The following is a 19,480-nucleotide window of genomic DNA, read 5'->3' on the forward strand; positions in this document are numbered from 1 at the left end:
AGCAGCCGGTGAGTTTTAATGGTTTGTTGCATTGTTGTCAGTCAGGCCTTTGCACCATAATTACTAAAATGAGATTTAATTTCCTCGTTGAAATCCTCCTTCTTGCCTTCCTGCTCATGTTCTATCAAAGGAGAGCTGTGAATCCTTGTACAAAGGTTCCTGCAATGAAAAATAAAATTAATAGTTGGAGTTAATGTGTAAATTATAGATTATTCACAACATGAGGCAACTAATTTAAAAATAAGCATGTCACGATTAGCAATTAATCCGTTAGTCCCATAATAAATTAGAAAGAATTTCTGATGATTAATAAATGTTTTGAAAGTCAGTTTTGTTTACAGAGACATATTAATCCATTTTTATTTACAATTTTGGTTGCAATTGTTTTTTTTTATTTCTGTTTTATTTTTGGTTGTCTTGTTTTATTTTGGATATTGGCATCACTGTTGTAATGTCACTAGAGACTTTTTCATTATTTATTGAGGAACCATTTTTGTTATTTGTTTTGAACTAAAATCTCAGGAAAAACAGGAACTGTTTTTAAAATGAATTTTCTTTTTACGTTGTTAAATCTTTTTCTATCAGAAACAATATTTTTTGTGGCATGAAAATAATTCCAAATGAAAATCGAATTATGATTGAGTCTGCCACAATAAGGGTATTTTTATTTACAGAGACATGATAATCCATGCAATAAGTTTTTATTATTGTTTTTAGTAATGTTCTGTTTTGAATATTTCAAATATGCTCCAGGATTAAGTGTTCTTTACAAAATTAGGGTTTATTTTGTCTTTGAGATAATATTATTGCCAAATATTATTGTTTATTGCAATAATTACTGGGACAATTTACCATCCAGTAAAATTTGTTAATGTGATAAGTCTGCTTAAAAGTCTATTTCAGCTGAGTAATTTTGAGAAATCAGAGAAAGCCCACAATAAATCAAACCTCTCCACCAGATTGTTACTTTCTAAACATATTAAAGTTGTTTTGTATAGTTAAAACTTCCACAAAAAATGGAGCACTTCAAAATAAAGCATAATATATTTGCTTACAGCCAGCTCTTCCTCCTCATCGTCTTTGTCATAATCTCCCCAGTCTTCCTGTTCCTCTGAGGGGTCGTAGCTGTAAACCGGGATCAGATGGTGGCGCAGCTCATCTAATCTGAAGCACAAATAAATACAACCAAACTGAAATGGGATGGAAACCTTTCTAAACCCAACGGTGTCCAAAGTGTGGCCCGGGGGCCGATTGAGACCCTCCAAGTGTTTTTTTTTTTTCAGCCCTTGACCACAATAAAAAAATTTTTTAAATTGCACAAACTTGATTTTCCAGCTCTAGTTTATATTTGTGCAAAAAAGGTAATCTTACTGGGATTTTCTTTTAATGTAGACAGTTTTAAATCTTCTAAAAGCATTAATTAAATAGGAGTGCTAATATCCAGTCATTTCTACTGAAGAACAGATTTTGGGGAATTCATTCAGCACAGATTATGGAAAACAGTCAACATTTTGCAGATTTTATGTTTCAAATATTCAATGATTTGCAGCTTTCTTTCAGGCAGAAATCAGGCTTCTTTATTTTATTAAAATGTTGCTTTTTGTTTATAATTGTCCAGGGAACAGAGGAAATGTTTGGCAAAAAAAAGTGCAGCTTTTTTAAAATGTAAAATAAGAATATCTACATTTTGTGCTGTAAAGTCAGTGACTTTATGCAATCTGTTTAACTTCTTTAACTAATTTGAATAACAAACCAAACCTGATGCATTGTTTAATAACTGGGATCACATTGTGTATGATTGAATGGAAACGACTCATCTGTAAAGTTTATCAAGATTACCTGTTCTGAATAATGTGAATATATAAATAAACTGAATTGAGCTGTGCAGAACATTTTGATGCAAACAAAATTATTTCCTCTAGAAATAATAAATACATAAAACTCCACTCTTGAAAATTCAGTATATGGAAGTTTTGATATTATTGAATATTTTGCAAATATTTTTTGTAGAATGGTTGCTCAGAAATAACTGAGTTTGAAAAAGTAAAAAAAAAAAATCCACTTTTGGAAATTTTCTGATTCTCTAAGTCCAAATTCTTTTTATTTTTGAAACTCAAAAATTTCCAATTTGTTTTCTAGAACATTTCTGAGATTAATATAAAAATTTCTGATTTTTTTTCTAGCAAATTCTCAACTTTCAAAATTCATATATTGCCTTGTTTTCTCTTGAAAATGTCTGTTTATTCAAACTTAGAAAAACTTTTAGATTAATCTCAAGATTTTTTCATAGCAAGTTTTCAACTTTTGAAACTCAGAAATCTCTTTGTTTTTTCTAGAATATTTCTTAGATTAGTTTTTGGTGGAAATGTACTCTTTTCTTCTTCTCCTTTACATCTCCAGTGGCCTGAATACACCATAGTATAAATGACTTTTTCCAGAAATTCTAATCTTTTTTTCGTTTTTTATTTATTTATTTATTTATTTATTTATTTATTTATTTGTTTATTTATTTATTTCATTTTTTGAAAGGCCAGCTGTATCTCCAATTATAAAATAACCCAGCTGTGCAACTTGTACAGCTGTTTTTCTGTCCTGTGTAGTTCAGGCTTTCTGGTTGAGGAGGGTAACCTGTAGTTCGCTTATAACTCGGTCTGGCCTGCTGAGGTAGCAGCTTTTTACCGCAAGTGCAGAGAACAATGTTTTGATTTAGCTTTGCAGACACAAGCGGATGTTTTGTTTTGTGTGACAGGCGACATGTATGTTGCTGGGTTGGTTGTGGTTTTGCGCACACCCAAGTCTTGCTAACGAACCCAGACGTTAAGCAGCTAAATAGTTTTGTTTTATTTTGCGTTTCTATCTGGAGCTGTTCTTACTAAATACCCGGATGTCGTGGAGCTTACTGGAACATTACACGGTAAGCGCCTGGCATTTATGACTGGAAACAAAGCACCGTAGCCGATTTACCGTAACCGTGGTTTCGTTTTTGCCAGAAGCCTGCTCTACAAATAAGTAAACGTGTCATAATTTTTACGACTTGTTCTCCCTTTTTAAATTATTATTGTAATTACAGAGCCCTGAAAGAGTAAATTAAAAACGTCCTGTTCAGTTTTAGTTTCGATTTGAGGTTTCGTTCCTTCATGCAGGGCCGACCAAAGCTTTTTTGGGGCCCTAAGCAGATTTTCATTTGGAGGCCCTAATACTAACATGCCAATAACACCAGATGCTTCATAATTCCTAGGCTATGTGTGTAATATGCCAACTAGCATTAGCATGATTTGTAATTAGCATACATAAAACTAAAGCAGATTTTTAACCTTACAGGAGCAGCAAATTAAAATATTGATTTTGAAATGCATAATGATATTTAAGTGTGATATATTTTAACGTGACAATATTACATTAAAATTAATATTATGACAATTTAATGTGACAATAGTTGATAAACACTAAATTTATGGTAATTAAATGAACAAGTTTGATATTTTATATTTCCCCAACATCTTGAAGATATTGACCTATTTTTTCTGTAACAGGTATAAAAATAATATATATTTTATTTTTTCATGTGTAATAGCATTTTAGTTTATATTATTCTATCTTATGTTAAATATATAATCTTGGGGGGCCCCTGGTGGTGTGGGGGCCCTTTGCAGCCACTTAACTTGCAGACTTTTGTTGTGCATCTCATTTATGCAACTTACCTTGATTTCCTTTTCATATAGAAAACCTAAAAGAGAAATTTGCACAATATTATTACCATAGTTATGTCATTTGCTTTAAAGTATATGAAGTAGTAGACAGATTCTTACCACTGCCACTATGCAGCCGCTGAGTGCGAGTACAACTAGAGGCAGGAGGGCGTAGTACCCGGGGAATTCAGGTTTTACATTTGGAGTTGAAATAACGGAGGTCGTGTGGTTCAGATTCATTTCTCTTCTTTCCTGTTTGGCTCTTTTTCTGTTGCTTCTTCAGGAAGGTTTCTGCTCACACATTCACATGAAAACTGCTGCAATTCCCAAAAATAAAAGGTTGTCAAGACATCCAAATCCCAGAGTTCATAACGAGTCCTGCAAAAAAAAAAAAAGCAAAGAACACACACTGTAAAACCTAATTAGTTTTCATTACTTAAAGAATATATCATCACCTTCATAAAATAACAGCTCAAATTATTTTAGGAAACGCATGTCAACTGTTTTTAGTTTTCATTAATTAATTGAGTAACATTAAATTGTGCAGTTTTGGTGAGCGTCACTTATTAAATTGACTTAATTAATCCAAGTATGTTGTAATTACTTAAATGGCACCCAAAGCTTAATTTTTATTATAAACCACAAAGCTTTCTGATGGCAAAATTTAACTAGAAACTAAGAAAAATAAAGTTTCTTGATTGAAATGGCTCCATGCTCCTGCTTTTTATCTACTCAAACTTTTAGAGAAAATATGGAAGTAGTGAACTTTTTTCAGTAAAACAAACACAATCATATAAAAAGTGGCTTACTTAGTAACAATGCATTGTGGAATATCTTGCTGGTGGAGGTATTGCCTTTCACATAACTTCAAATCAACTAAATTAATTTTTAAAACATGTTTACCTCAAAAAGCCCTCAACTTATTTAAATAATGTGTAACGATGTAAAAAAATGAGTTAAGTCGACTTAATTTATTCCATAAAAGTAAACGTTTGTACACTGCAAAAACACAAAATCTTAGCAAGTATTTTTTGTGTAGCTTCTGGTGCAAATATAATAGTAAATTTGAAATAAGGTTTCAGCAAGAAATATGAGCTTGTCTCAAGTAAATATTTTCTTGATGGTGATGGAAAAAGTGCTTGTTCCACCGCCAGATTATTTCACTTCATAACATGGGAAAAATGTTTTGTTATAAGTTAAATAATTTGCCAACTGAACTGGTACTGAAATCAATATTAAGGAATTATTGACAAGCTCCTAAATTTTGCTGAAAAGTTATGTATACATTAGTTTTGTCTTATTTTAAGTGTACTAAGATATACATGGTAAGGTTTTGTGTTTTTGCAGTGCATACACCCAAAAACTTCATCCATCTTTTCCAGCTGAACACAATGTTACAGTTCTCCGACAGTATGTGCTGCAGATGATCTCTGAAAGGCGGTGGTGACAGTAAAGGATGAGTTAAGAAGAAAACCGAGGACTCACTGTGTGTGTGTTCGCTAGCTGCAGACGCAGTCACCCATCTTCCTCCTTATCCTCTCCTTCAGTGTCGCTCTCCTACAGAACCAGAGCGCTCATTCTGCAACCTGCTCTCCAACATTCCTGAATGAGGAGTGGGTCAGTCGCTGCTTGTTGCTAAAAGTAGCACATTTTAGGGCAGGAAACCTCCTTCAGGCATTAAATCCAGACCATTAGTGCTGGTTAAATGTATTTTAATCTGTAGGACTCTGAAGTTTGTTTGAGTAGTTTCTAAATGGCATGTTCAGTGGAAGTGGGGTGGTTGTGTTTAGGTTTGTCCAGCAGAGGGCGGGTTGTTGAGGATGAGTTGGTGGAGCAGTGGGAGGGCTGAGGACGCTCAGCAGGGAGCAGCAGTACCAGTTGGACTCGCTCAGCATGGCTTCAAACGGGAATTCACCTTGAATAAGAAGGGCTTTCTTTACATCAGACCTCTAATCGTAAGTTTTACCTTACAAACAGCCTCTACTTTATAAAACATTAACTTCTACATCTCATAAGTCGACCAACATTAAACTGTGGTCTCTGTTTAATCTTCTTTTTGACATGTTTTTACTTTTGTTTTGAAGGGCTGTTTTTACAGGTTAGTCGCAGGTTCTGACTTGTTTTTAAAAGTTTCAGGGTACTTCCAGAAACTTAGCGGCGCGGTCTGGTGGATTTCCTGCTTGGATTTGAAATCTTGTTAATGATTAGAGCAACATAAACCTTCAGGTTGTCAGTAAAGCTGCTCATAAAATGGCTCTCTCAACTTTCCTGACTGTAAAAACACAAAATCTTACCAAGTTTTTGGTCATTTAGTCCAACTATCTTAGTTCACTTAAAATGAGACAAAAATATCTTAAAAGTAACTTTTCAGGAAGATATAGAAGCTTGTTATGGGTGAATAATACCTGAATGTTGGTTCAAAATTATTAGTCCACTGGCAGATTATTTAACTTATAACAAGACATTTCCCCAGGTTAAAAGTGAAATAATCTACCGATCGAACTAAAACTTTTTTCACCAATATTAAGGAATTATTGACTTAAAAACTGTCATGAGTTGAGGTGGAGGAGGTGAGAGTGAATGCAGGCAGGACCCAGATTGAGAGGTGATGATGATGATTGGTTTAATTGACAGTCAATCAATCAATCAAGATTAATTGATTTAATTGACAGTAGCACAAACAGTCCAGTTCAGGCGGCAAGGCAGAGAACTAAGCAACAGCTTGAACCCGTAGCAACTGAAACTAATAAGACTGAGATACATGAGCTAACGCCGTCACAGGACTATGCAGTTCAACTGTGATGACTAAGACAATTACTGACAACGACAAGACTGACTTTAGACGAGGACCCGACAAGAGACAAAGACAACAGGTGGACTTAAATATACAGGGAGGGTAATCAGGGAGTGAGACACACTTGGGAAGCAGGGAAGACAGGACAGGGCTAAACACAGAAAACCTCAAAAATAACTACACTGAAAATACAGAACACAACAAAAACAAGCTCATATTTCTTGCTGAAAAGTTACTTTTATGTCAGGTTTGTCTTAATTCTAGTGTATTACTTAGCCTCCTGACTGCCAGGAAAAAAAAATTGTCCAATCACCATTTTTTAAAATCCCACAGTCTTTGTAAGGTAATAAAATGTTTTATACACTTACTTTGTCTCTTCCCATAAAATGTGTTATTACTGATGAACTCCATTTTTATGAATTAGAAAAAGTTACGTACAAAAGTCCCACCCCTTCACATGTGGTATCATTGAAAAGCCCTAAATGTCCTCTCCAGATACCAAAAGGAATTAATTCGGTAGAATGCAGGGGATGGGAGATATTCAAGTTTAGAAATACAGAGGACAAAAATGAACTACTGGTAGTCAGGAGGATAGATGCAATAGAAACTAGACGTAAAATACTTGTTAAGATTTTATGTTTTTACGGTGCTGCAATACGTTGCCAGCTCTAATGTACACTGCAAAACACAAATCTTACCAAGTATTTTAGATCTAGTTTCTAATGTAAATATGTTAATACACTAAAATTAAGACAAAAGAAATTTACAAATAACTTTTTTTAAAGTCAATAATTTAATATTGATTTTTAAAAAGTTGTCATTCTACTGGCAGATTATTTCACTTATAAGATGGGAAAATGCATTATTATGAGTTAAATAATCTGCTAGTAATAGCAGTAGTATTTTTGTTATAGTTTTAATGACTTATTTACTTAAAATGAGCTAAAAAATGACTTGTAAGTTACTTTTGTCTTAATTCACATGTATTAAGATATTTGACCTAGAAAGTGGACCAAAAATACTTTGGTATGATTTTGTGTTTTTGCAGTGTAATTCACTCTGATTTGTTTTGTCTTGTCTTTTAGCTCCTCATATTGTTTTGTAATGAAGTGAGGACCAGCACAGAAGCTTAAACACCATCAGCCAAAGCTAAAAAACAGAAATCATATGGATGATCAAGGTGAATCCTTCACCACGGACGACCCGAGTCCTTTGAGAGACGATTTACTGACTGGTTATGAATCCATTCATGGAGCTCAGCCTGAGTATGAGACTGTGATGCCTGGGGTTGCTCCGCAGCCTGGACCTGCAGGAAATCCCAACCAGGAGATCCAGGTCGGCGCACCACCACCTCCACCAAGACATCGGCTTCCCACTATCCCCACTGAGGTGCGGCGTGATCCGCCCCCTCTGCCGCCGCGCAATCCGCCGCCTGTAGACCGCAGCAGAAATCGGTTTTACATTGATATTGACCAGCGTACTCATAAACTGATGCGATCCAACACAGAAGTACACAATTACGTGGGTATCCCTAATGAATGCACTCTTAAAGTAAAGCTGCAGTATGCAACTTTTATTTTAAAAACGTGTTTTACAAATTTGTTAAAACTGTCACCATGTCATGACTGTTTTTATGAGTTGGGTAGTAACTACTTTACTCAATTACAAATAAATAAATAACTAAATGTTCTTCACGTTTAGGATCCCTGGGCTATCAGGCTGATAGACTCTCCAGAAGGCAGCACAAATAATCTGGTTTCTTTCAGCAAAGCAACATCACAGTAAGACATTAGACATGCTTGTCGCCAGTGCAGCTTTTGTGGTGGTCTGCTGTTCTGCATTACCAACTGGTTTCGTCTAGTTTTTAGTGCAAATATCACAATATTAAAATATATGAATATTTTGTCTTAATATTAATTAAGACAAAACTAATTTACAAGTAACCTTTCAGCAACATATAGGAGCTTGTTTTATGTTAATAATTCCTTAATATTGATGTAAAAGTGCATATTATTTCACATATAATATGGGGAATATGTCTTATAAGTTCATTGCAAAAACACAAAATCTTACCAAATCTTGCTGTAGCTTATAGTGCAAATATCTTACTACACTTGAAATAAAACAAACTACGGTAACTTACAAGTAGCTGTTCAGCAAGATATGAGCTTTGTTTTTTAAAGTAAATATTCTCTAATGTTAATAGAAAAAATACTAGTAGGTACAACAGGCAGATTATTTCACTTAAAACAAGATATTTTCCCCATACATGTTATTTATCTGCTAATGGAACTAGCACTTTTTTCATCTTAAAACCAAACTTAAAACTAACTCGTATATAACTAATTTATTGCTGAAAAGTTACTTATAAGTTAGTTTTATATTATTTCAAGTGTATTAAGATGTTTCCTCTAGAAAACAAGATTTTATTAGATTTTATGTTTTATAATGAGAAATAATCTGTCAGAAGAACTAGTACTTTTTCATCAATATTAAGGAATTATTGAATTAAAACAAACTCATATCTTGCTGAAAAGTTACTTGTAAGTTAGTGTTGTCCTATTTAAAGTGTACTAAGATGCCCTGCAGGTTGTGAAGGTTCATCATTTCAGACGGTGTTTTCGTTGGTTTCTCCATCAGGTTGAAGTCACGATACAAGCACACCGACAGGATTCACAACTCGGGTGTAGTATGGGGCCGACTGTTAAATATCCACCCTGCGCTGCTGCAGCAGGAGGTCAAAGTCACTATATCCGAGAACGACAACATCCGGTTCCCCATTCCCATCCTAGGTAAGATCCCTGTCATCATAAATGGGCTGCAGCTAACGGTTATTTTACTAATCGACTATTTTTGATGATTATTCGGATAAAAAAAGTCAGCATTCTGCAGATTTTTCATTTAATCTCTTAACCCATTTTTATACAATATTAGAAAAAACATTAAAAGATGAAAACAAATAAGTAACTGAGTGAGTGAGTGAGTGAGCGAGCTAGCTGGCTCACGACGTTGTCATTCTCGGTAGCTAGCTAGCTAGCCAACTAGCTAGCTCGCTAGTTAGTTCACTAAGACCTGAACTGAATTATTATACTCTTAAAAACACAGTTTGTCCATTGTGTAACCTTTACGTTATTTTTTAATCAGTGAACAAGAAGGTGAAGGACCTAATAGATGAATACTTCAAGTTGCTCGACCGCACCGCTGACACAAGCAGGGATTATGTTTTAAAATTTTGTGACTTTGAGGAGTTCCTCACAAAGTGAGTCTGTCACTGCTTTTTGTTCATGTCAACAATATAGATTTTTTTTCATAGATATATAGTGAAGTTGAGCTTTTCTAAATTCACATTCTTTCCTTTGTAGTGAAGAATTTATTGGCATGCATGAGAGAGTGCAGCTGTTTTTCAAGACAAAAGAGGTGATCAATCTTCGACTGGTTCGTGTAAACAATCTGAATCGCCATCTTGCCAGAGATGTGAGTCGATTTAAATTCCCTTCCTGATCAGGCTGACGGTTCAAATGATTGCCCATCAAGAATTGGTCTTATCTTTAATCTTGAAATTCTGCTCTTGCAAACACAAAGAGCATAATGTCACCATCAGAGTGATTGTGGCTGTAAACCTCCACCCTGATTATTTTAAAGCTTTGTTTTGTTTACACATGCATTCATAAATGCTGGTTTTAAGATTCAGAAAGAACTCAGTGAATGAAAACTGAATGGGAAAGCATGAGGGTTTATTCTGTATAAACAAAATTCACTTCATTTTTTATTTTTTTCTTCATTTATTTCAAACAAGTTTTTAAAAACAAGAAACCAATTAGAGAAAACATGTTCATACATGGCCAAGATCGAAACATTTAGCTTACCACTTCTCAAACTCCTTCTGTTTGAGAAGGAGTTGGAAGAAGTGAACACTTATTTAATCCTTCCCTTTATCTCAATTTAATGACATATATTACTTACCGATTCAATAGTTATCAGAAATTTGTAAATAAAACCATGTTATGGTACTCATATGCCTGTTTAATACACTGTGCTAAAGAACAAACAAATAACCTATATTACATAAAGAAAATTATTATAAAGAAAATCATAAGACAAGAAAATCTCCAGACCAATAATGATAATAATAATAATAATAATTAATGACAATTGTAAATACACAGTATAACAATAATTACCAACCTCTTTCCAATGTGCACCTATGAATTGCACTTCTTCAACTTAACTATTTACATCTGCTACTGTTTTCTTAGGCTGCAGATGGTAAAACTGAATGCAGTTTGCACCAGTTCCTGCGGCCTGCCAGCGTCCACTGCACCGCAAAGTGAGATAGCAACATACTGTCCATTTCTTGTTTGTTTTCGATAGCTGCGTCAAGCGTAGCTCAATTCAGTGGCTGTTTGCACAAAACAACCAGGCTGACGTCTGTGCGTTTTATCATTCCTCAGGTTGAGCATGGAAAATGTGCTCAGTGCCTTCAACAAACATGTGAACGAACTCTTGAGCACTAAGGTATGAGGAAAGAACCAGTCTGGTCTCTATTGCCTTCATGGAAAAGCTTCCTATTTAATGTTTGGAGTCTTTTTGTGTCTTCAGTGTAGTAGGAATATCCCTCTGGTTGTGACGAATGTTCGCGTCATCAGTAATCTCCTATCTGGGCTGACATGTCAGGAGCTAGAGGATGCCATTGGTGCCCTTAATCAAATCAATCATGTAAATATGGTAGGTATTTCCCACTCATTTGGCATGTATGTTTTGGCAGTATTATGCTGAGAGTTGAGGGGGAGATGGATGCTGCTAAAACAGAGTATTCCTGGAAGAAAACCTGTTGGGCTTCATTTTCTCTGAGCAGTACTATGAGTCGGCACAAATCATTACGCTATTTTTGTTACAGTACCATTTAAAATGACTGCAAAAACTGCTACAGGGGAATCATACCATTGATATCGGCTGTGAAGTATTGCTATTGAAGTGAACTGCTTAATATATCATGATATTGACTTTGGATCAGACCAGACCAGCCCTATGGGATGGTAATGATGTCACACAACACAGTCCACTGATTGGGCGACAGAAAAGCCCCACTGCTAAGTATGACGTCTCATTAGGCGCTTGACACAATCATAGTGATCCGACCCGCCGACTGTACCGACCGCTCAGTGGAAACGAGGCTTCAGAAACTGCTGTGTAGAGGGAACAACTCCATCAGATCTGACAGCAGCGTAGAATGTCCAAAAACTTTGTGTTTGTCTAGCACGTGAAAACGCAATAAAATATTTAAAATGAAAGCTTATAGTTGCTGTATGACATAATATGTCTTTAATCGCCTGTGCATAGTTACAGTACATATTTCTCTTTACAGAACCAAGAAGAAATGATGGAGTGTGAAGCTGGTGAGTCTCTGCAGAGGCAAAGTTGTCTATATGTGAATGGAAAGACATTTACAAAGCAGATTTTAAAGAGTTTAATTAAACTTGAGTTGATGTTTAATGAAAGGAGCAACACAGTGTGTTGGACCATAAACTAGTGAGGCTGTACAACCCCCAAAAACACAAGTCTGATTCTGTCAATTGTACATTTGATCTTATTGTCAAAGCATAAAGTTTTGTAGAAATGTTGGTGTTTTAAGGACCAAAATTCATATAAATAACATAATTACAAAGTAATAAAATCAGTCAAATGAAACATTTTCCCAAATTAATTTTTTTCAATATGAAAATTTAATAAAAGCTGCAGATAGTTCATTTAATGATGTAATTTTTAAATATTAAATAAAAATTATGTTTTGATCAGTTACTCAGCTCTTGAGCAGCCTTTGAGTACAATTTCTGGGTACTTTACCCACTTCTGGAGATTTTACACAAAAATACGATGAACCTGTAAATCACTGGGTCTAAATAAATCAACACAGAAATGGTTCATTAGACTCACAAAACAATGTTCTTCCATGCAGCAATGACTCAGAATTAGAACATGTAGTAGTGAGGTTGTTTAGTTTTGACCCGTTCTGTTTCTGATTTCAGCCTTGATCATGCTCAGTGGGGCTCTGCTCAAAGTGCTGCAGATATATTTTGACAATTTCCAGTCAGACTTCAGATCCCACAAACTTATCGGCACACCCCAAACCGACGATGTCGATAAGAATCAGGAGATTTTGCAGTTCAGCATAGTTTCCATCTACAAACTAAACCCGAGCTGGATGACGTACGTTCACGCTCAGACTTATTCTCCTTCATCCATCCAGAACAGAAACTAATAAGGCACAAATCCTTATTTTTTACCTTTTGACAATTACAGTAATTATGAAAGTTTCTCCGTTTCCTGTGACTTGACATACGGAGAAACAAAGATCTGTGAGACCGGCGTTTCGGAGAATATCAGCACGGCCTTCTCACAAGGAAACAACATCTGCTGCAACCGCCTGTAAGGGCCAGAGTTCGTAATGATTTTTTTGATTTTAAATGCATAATTTGAAAGATGAAAAACAGTCAGAAGGCTGCTTGTTGTTTTTAAATTTCAGGATGGTGTTTCCTGTTCGGGTCAGTGAGTTGCCATACGAGTCCATGCTGACATTGCGCCTTAAAGGCACAAAGCGGGGGAGAAACCCAGAACTTTTAAGCTGGGCTGTTCTGCCCCTGTACAGCGACAGGTAGGTTTACAGATACTAACCTCAAAAAATTTAAAAGTAGGGCTGGACAATATGGCTGAAAACCGCATCATGATATGAGCTTCATATCGGTCGATATTGATAATAGTTAATTAGTTCTTTAGTCCTAAATATCTGAAATAATACCAAATTGGTGGCGTGATCTTTCCTCTTTTATCTAGTTTTCACTAAAGACCACTGTTGAAAACTGCTTCCGCGCAAGTTACTCAACTGGTTGTTGCTAGGTAACCAAAGAACTAGAGAGTTGCTAGGTAACTAAAGAACTAGAGAATTGCTAGGTAACTAAAGAACTAGAGAGTTGCTAGGTAACTAAAGAACTAGAGAGTTGCTAGGTAACTAAAGAACTAGAGAGTTGCTAGGTAACCAAAGAGTGAGAGAGTGAGTTGATTCCACCAACCTAAGCTGGCAGTGAGAAATTGAGCCGCTAAAGGCTTTCCTCTGCCTACATTTCCCAGAATGCTGTGTGGTTCTGGGTCAGTTCAGTGAAATCATTGAATATTCTATCAGACCTATTATCTACTGATACTGATCACGTCTCTTATCGCGATATTTATTATCGATTTATCATCCAGCTCTAACTACCTGACCAATCACATTTTTAAAAATGTTAATGTTTTGTTCATTTTCACATTGTTCTGATAAGACGGAGGAATATTTTCAGAGTGTTGTTTGCAGAGACTTCATAATTCATTTTATTAGGGTTTTTTTTCTGTTTATTTGAATGTAGATTGTACTTTCTACTCTGTGTCTGTTCAGGACTTTTGTAAGAGGAGCTGTCCTGCTCAGCATGTCCTCTCTCCCTGAGCTGCCGTTCCCTCCGTCTCCTGCGCTGTCCGACAGCCACAGGCAGCCCAAAGACGTCATACTGCAGGTGAGAACCGGGCAACACAACCTCACACCGACTCAATACACAAAAGGACAAGGGCCACTAACTTTTCTCAGAATTTTGACTTCATTCAGAATTTTGAGTTGTCAGAACTCTGAGGAGGGAAAAAAGCCAAAATTATGAGTAAAACATCAGATTTCTTTTCTGTGACCCTAATCTTCTTCTCTAACTAAAAGATCAACATCCCTCCTCACATATTAATCTGGTTTTACAGCTTGAATTTGACGACCAGTGTGAGTGGGAATACCGCAGACCCATCGCTCTTCCTGGCTTAATCAGCTTTACTCATCCTTGTGATGAAGTGCAAAGGAAATTATCAGACATCTCCAAAAAGCATTGCCTCTACTTGTAAGTAGGAATATCAGGAATTCAGGTTGTGTTTTGTTGTTTTTACATAAACCCTTCACAGATTTCTCTTTGCATTATCAGCCTGACAAAAAATGAGAAGTCTTTCCTGTGGGACAAACGTTCCTGCAGTGACAAAGGAAGCACGTTCCTCCACCTTCTTCTCGGTGGCGTCCCCCGGTGGCATCCTGAGGACTTGACAGAAATCTACACGGTGGTAGAGAACTGGCCCATTCATCTGCCAGAGGAGGCTCTCTTCCTGCTGACGCCCAGGTAAACAGAAACACGACGACTTTACAGAAAATGGAAAACAATATAACACACATTTCTAATTAAAACACACTTGAGCTGAAACGATTCATCGGATTAATCATGATGGATCGATTATTGAAATAATTGCCAACTAATTTAGTAATTGATTAATCGTTAACTTGAGTATATAGATTCAAAAAAAGATAATTTGCTGAAAGAATAACATTCAGAGCAGCAATTAAGCCAAAACTATAAAAATGTATAATTTTGCATTTAAGATAACACTGTGAAATATGTTTCAGTCAAAACTTCAAACTTCAGAAGAATTGTATCTGAGGACGAACCAAACTCGTGGAAGTTTCCAGATTTTCTCCTGATATCATGGCAGAATTTTTTTATGTAATGAATTTATTTTTAATCAAGTTGTTCCACTTAACTTGGATGATTTGAAATTATCTTTGAGCTTCTAAAGCCATAAAATTCCACAAATAGTTTGCTGCGATGCAAAAACACGAAATCTTACCAAGTATTTTTGGTCTAAGTTTCTGTGGCAAATATTTTGGTACATTTAAAATTAGACTAACTAACTTATAAGTAACTTTTCTGAATGATATAGGAGCTTGTTTTGATGAAAAAGTTCTAGTTTCATTGGCAGATTATTTCACTTGTATCGAGACATTTTCCCCCCAGATTGTAAGTGAAATAATCTGTCAGTGGAACTAGAACTTTTTTACAATATCAAGAAATTATTAACTTAAAACAAACTCTGATATCTCACTGAGAAGCTATTTTAGTTTTATGTCAAGTGTACTAAGACATTTTCACTAGAAACTAGACCAATATTACCTGGTAAGATTTTGTTTTTAAATGTCTCACATTGAAGAAAGTTACAAGTAAAATATCACTCAACATCCTGGCGTTGAGCTCATAAGTTTAGTCTGATTAAATCCCTCTTGTTACTTTTATAGATTGCAGATATTGTAGAATTTTATGCAGTTCTAGCCCTTACTGACGTAGAAACTGTTCTTAGCTAAGAAACCTGCCGTCCCATTAAAACGTTTGTAAATCTTGTTTCTTGAAACTTCTCTTTCAGTTTTCCGGATGAAACGGTCCGAAAAGCTGCGGTAGATTATTTTGTTCAGATTCCAGATGGAGAGCTGGAGTTGTTTCTGCCACAGCTGGTCCAGGTAAAGAAAGTAACACAGAACTTTTCAAAGTTTACAGAAAGTTGTCAGATATCAATAACTGAATAACCTTTTTGCTTTGTTTTGTTCTGAAAGGCTCTGAAGAGCGAGTGGAAACTTGACGGGCCTCTGGTGACGCTGCTGTTGGACCGATCCCTGAAGAACATACGGATTGCTCATCAGCTGTACTGGTCAGTCGGACTTTAAGCACAAGGACTTTGATTATGTGTTAAATTAAAGTTAAAATAAGATGTTTTCTAATTAGATAATATATTTCATTACAAGAAGCAGCTGTGCTCACATTGTGCCTGATCAAAAAATGTACAGGACTTAAAATGCCACACTGTTCAGATCCAATATGATTAAGAAAATTAGGAACCAACAGAACCTGCACTAAAAAAACATAAAATATTTGGTCTAGTTTCTAGTGCAAATATTTTATTACACATTAAAAAAACAACACTAACTTACAAGTAATAAGCATTGCTTTAAGCCAATAATTCTTTAATATTGGTAAATAACATGGGAGGAAAATGTGTTGTTATAAGTTAAAACTCTTAGTGGATCTAGTACGTTTTTTAAAATCAATTTTAAAAATTACTGAAAACTCGCTCTTATATCTTGCTGAAAAGGTGCTTGAACATTAATTTTGTCTTATTTCAAGTGTACTAAAATATTTGAAATAGAAACTAGACCAAAAATTGTAATCAACCCCAAAAGGTGTCACTGATGACGCATTTCTACCTGCCAACTTTGCGTTACAGTAACTCTGCGATATTTTGCGCTGTCTGAAAAATTCCAACGGTTTCTGAAAGGGGAGACGTTGTGCTTTCCAGCCAATATCAGGTTATTACGGTTATTTCACTCCCACCGTTGCAGGAAGCACGTTTTTCTGTTTTAATAGATGGTAAATTGTAAATAACTGCTAGATGTTGAAAGTTTCAGTTGCTATGGAGAAATGGGCAAAAGTATTTACTCACTGAGCATTTAAAGAACTTTGTACAATTAAAATAAGAGAAAATATCCAGGTGGAGGTTTGAGACTTGGTCTTCAAGCGTTAATCTAAATGTTTTTGGTATTTATATGTCAAACTCTGTTTTTCCAGATCCCTTTGTTCACATGTTTGTGGTTTAAATATCCCTGCAGGCTGCTGGAGGACACCCACACTGACCGCTACTTCCAGAGCTGGCTGAGTAAAGTCCAGGCTGCCTTGATGCACTGCTGTGGCCGAGCACTGAGGAAGGAGCTGGAGCACGAATCTCATCTGGTGCAACTTCTCGTTCAGGTGGCCCAAAAAATTTACTTTGCCGACAAACCTCAACGCAAGGTTTGTAAAAAACATTTAAAGTGCCTTTTATCATAGCGGTAAAATAGTTGGTTACGTATTTTCTTTGGTTTTATATTTTTGCACCATTTGATTCTTTTTGCAGAATGTTTTGAACAGAGAAAAGGGAGTTATTGATGAGTTTTTCAAAAGTGGCATCACCTGCCGTCTGCCTCTAGATCCTGCAGTCAGTGTGAAAGCTGTCAACTTGGATGTAAGCATGCACACTTCACTGCAAAAACACAACATCTAACCAAGAGGGTTTGGTCTAGCTTCTTGTCTAAATATCTTAGTACATTTAAAATAAGAGAATATTAATGTAGAAGTAACTTTTTAGCGAGATATAAGAACTTGTTTTAAATAATGCCATAATATTGTTTTTTAAGCAGTACTAGTTCCACTGACAAATCATCAACACATTGTTCCCCATGTAAAACTAGACAGGGGTGTCAAACTCAATTTCACCGAGGGCCACTTCAGCATATTGGCCCCCTCAACGGGCCACATTGACGGTACAAATCAGGAGTGCATCCCTGCTAAAACACCCCAGACAAAAGGCTGACTTCTTTCATTCAGTTCTGTAGAGGCTTATAATGAGTCAATGGTCCAGGTGTGTTAGAGAAGGAACCATCTAAAGCTGCAGATGGTAGCTCTGGAAAACTAGACTTGGGCCCCCCTAGCATAAATGTATAAAAATACAATGTTAAAAATAAATTAAACACCTCATATTGTTAAATAACTGATTTTATGTAATGAAGTTTTAAAATTTACATTTGAGTTTCCATGGATGTAAAATTACTGCTCAGTTTAAAAATTACAATATTTAAATCAGTGTTTAAAGGTAAGCAAACAAATAATAAAAACAAGTGACATGGGCAGACATTATAGACTTTACGCAAAGATTTAGTCTCAGAGAAAACTGAAATCAATTAATTTAAAAAATCCTTTCTGAATATCATCTCATGGTCTCTGAGACGGTATCTGTGTCAGCTACCGTCTTTCTGACCGGGAGCTGACAGCGTGTTGAAGAGTTATGGACCGGACGCTTTGGAGCATCTGGTTAGGAAGCGGATTCAAAACCTTGGTTGAAATGGCGCTGGAAACTTACATATATCAGGCCGCTGGTATCTCTGCCGCTCTCGGTTTCCCATAAGGACCCAGCAGAGGGCAGCAGAGGGCTGCGTCCTAATAACTGCTGGATATATTAAGGACGCAGTTCTCCGTCTCCAAATCCGGTTTTGTTCACGCCGAGTTTACGTGCAGCGGTTTATTTCCCTCCTGTACTGCCAGATTTTGACTTCCAATGATTCACTTCCTGCTAAAGAGCCCCCTGGTGGTTGAAGAAAAATCCAGTCTTACTGATAAATCGATTTTTCTGCTCTTGGACCTTTTGATGTTAGCTTGTCGATGTCTCAGTTTTATTCGCTGGGTAAATCAATAAGCAGCTTGAGGTGACTCTGCTGCTCTCTAGTGGCAAGAAGCCGTAATGTTGGCTGGTAACAATCGGAATGCATTGTGGGAGATGTAGTTTGTAGTCAATTCGTGCTCAAAACCTATTGTAAGTCAATCATCGGCCTATAAAATGCTGGGGGCCCACATGTGGCCTGCGGGCCTTGAGTTTGACACATGTGCATTAGACCACAGAACTGCCAATTGGTAATTGAAGTAAAGTAGCTTCGATTTCAAAGAAGCCTACATTGAAGTCGATTGGCAAATGAACAATCATGAAAGAGGAAGGCTCTTGTTGTCTCACTGCACCCCAAGACATGTATAACCAACAAAAGCAGTTTCTGTCTGGTTTTGAACCAGAGACCTTTTGCATGTGAAGCAAACATGATAACCACTACACTACAGGAACTGAACTTCTCTGCTTTGTTTCAGTTGATGTTGTGAAATGCAACGCATGAAAATGTCAACCGAGGCTTGCACTCAGAGTACAGACCATGACACCACAGAGCCCTTGTTGACGTTTAGTAAACCCCTGTGATGAATAGAACATGCAAAATCTGTTTCCTGTCTGGTTTCAAACCAGAGACCTTTTGCATGTGAAGCAAACATGATAACCACTACACTACAGAAACTCATGTGCTTTCCACTTTTCCTGGTAGATGGTCTAAAATTTGTTAGAGACTAATGTCAACGATGGGCATGGAACAATGTCAAATCCTTATACCACAGATCGTCTCAGAGAGCACAGTAACTTGGTGAACAAACTGTGAAACTTATATTTGTGCCTAATTTCACATTACAGTCCATAAACTAAGCCTGGGATCAAAAAAACTATGGAAGATGCCATTAGCAGAGACAAATGGTTCTACTGAGACTTGAACTCAGAT

General features: G+C 36.2%; 2 protein-coding genes across 4 annotated transcripts in view; one reads left to right on the plus strand and one right to left on the minus strand.

Annotated features, from left to right (window-relative positions):
- Positions 1–5,298, minus strand: LOC103150268 (uncharacterized protein C3orf18-like). 2 transcript variants are annotated; one of them, XM_016680590.1, is made up of 5 exons: positions 5,164–5,298; positions 3,810–4,006; positions 3,702–3,727; positions 1,056–1,164; positions 1–159 (listed from the first exon to the last, which is right to left on the minus strand). In XM_016680590.1, the coding sequence occupies exons 2-5, from the start codon at positions 3,927–3,929 to the stop codon at positions 115–117; spliced, it is 300 nt and encodes a 99-aa protein (XP_016536076.1). In that variant the 5' UTR covers positions 3,930–4,006; positions 5,164–5,298; the 3' UTR covers positions 1–114. The 2 variants fall into 2 exon arrangements, with proteins under 2 accessions (XP_016536076.1, XP_007569871.1); XM_007569809.2 differs by lacking the exon at positions 5,164–5,298 and having other exon boundaries at positions 3,810–4,219.
- pik3c2g (phosphatidylinositol-4-phosphate 3-kinase catalytic subunit type 2 gamma) overlaps positions 2,551–19,480 on the plus strand; it is a 26,341-nt gene continuing 9,411 nt past the window's right edge. Inside the window, exons 1-20 of one of the 2 annotated variants that reach the window (XM_007569807.2) lie at positions 2,551–2,914; positions 7,569–8,004; positions 8,185–8,264; positions 9,124–9,275; positions 9,628–9,742; positions 9,846–9,957; positions 10,740–10,810; positions 10,935–10,998; positions 11,083–11,208; positions 11,849–11,879; positions 12,510–12,690; positions 12,784–12,909; positions 13,007–13,135; positions 13,910–14,024; positions 14,254–14,387; positions 14,469–14,657; positions 15,730–15,823; positions 15,917–16,011; positions 16,967–17,147; positions 17,251–17,358. In XM_007569807.2, the coding sequence (XP_007569869.1) occupies positions 7,651–8,004; positions 8,185–8,264; positions 9,124–9,275; positions 9,628–9,742; positions 9,846–9,957; positions 10,740–10,810; positions 10,935–10,998; positions 11,083–11,208; positions 11,849–11,879; positions 12,510–12,690; positions 12,784–12,909; positions 13,007–13,135; positions 13,910–14,024; positions 14,254–14,387; positions 14,469–14,657; positions 15,730–15,823; positions 15,917–16,011; positions 16,967–17,147; positions 17,251–17,358 (2,457 nt within the window). In that variant the 5' untranslated portion in view covers positions 2,551–2,914; positions 7,569–7,650. Of the gene's footprint in view, positions 2,915–5,568; positions 5,645–7,568; positions 8,005–8,184; positions 8,265–9,123; positions 9,276–9,627; positions 9,743–9,845; positions 9,958–10,739; positions 10,811–10,934; positions 10,999–11,082; positions 11,209–11,848; positions 11,880–12,509; positions 12,691–12,783; positions 12,910–13,006; positions 13,136–13,909; positions 14,025–14,253; positions 14,388–14,468; positions 14,658–15,729; positions 15,824–15,916; positions 16,012–16,966; positions 17,148–17,250; positions 17,359–19,480 lie in introns of those variants that run through there. The other variant, XM_007569808.2, reaches the window with a different exon arrangement.

The sequence above is a fragment of the Poecilia formosa genome, unplaced genomic scaffold (genome assembly GCF_000485575.1).
Source record: "Poecilia formosa unplaced genomic scaffold, Poecilia_formosa-5.1.2 Scaffold246, whole genome shotgun sequence".
Taxonomy (NCBI): Eukaryota; Metazoa; Chordata; class Actinopteri; order Cyprinodontiformes; family Poeciliidae; genus Poecilia; species Poecilia formosa.

What these genes read in the sequence shown, in the direction of transcription:
- LOC103150268 (XM_016680590.1), bottom strand. Translation starts at nt 3,929, where the DNA reads ATGAATCTGAACCACACGACCTCCGTTATTTCAACTCCAAATGTAAAA. An exon ending in GCGGCTGCATAGTGGCAGTG is followed by an intron (nt 3,728 to 3,809) that starts GTAAGAATCTGT and finishes TTTCTCTTTTAG; the next exon opens with GTTTTCTATATGAAAAGGAA. An exon ending in TATATGAAAAGGAAATCAAG is followed by an intron (nt 1,165 to 3,701) that starts GTAAGTTGCATA and finishes TTTGTGCTTCAG; the next exon opens with ATTAGATGAGCTGCGCCACC.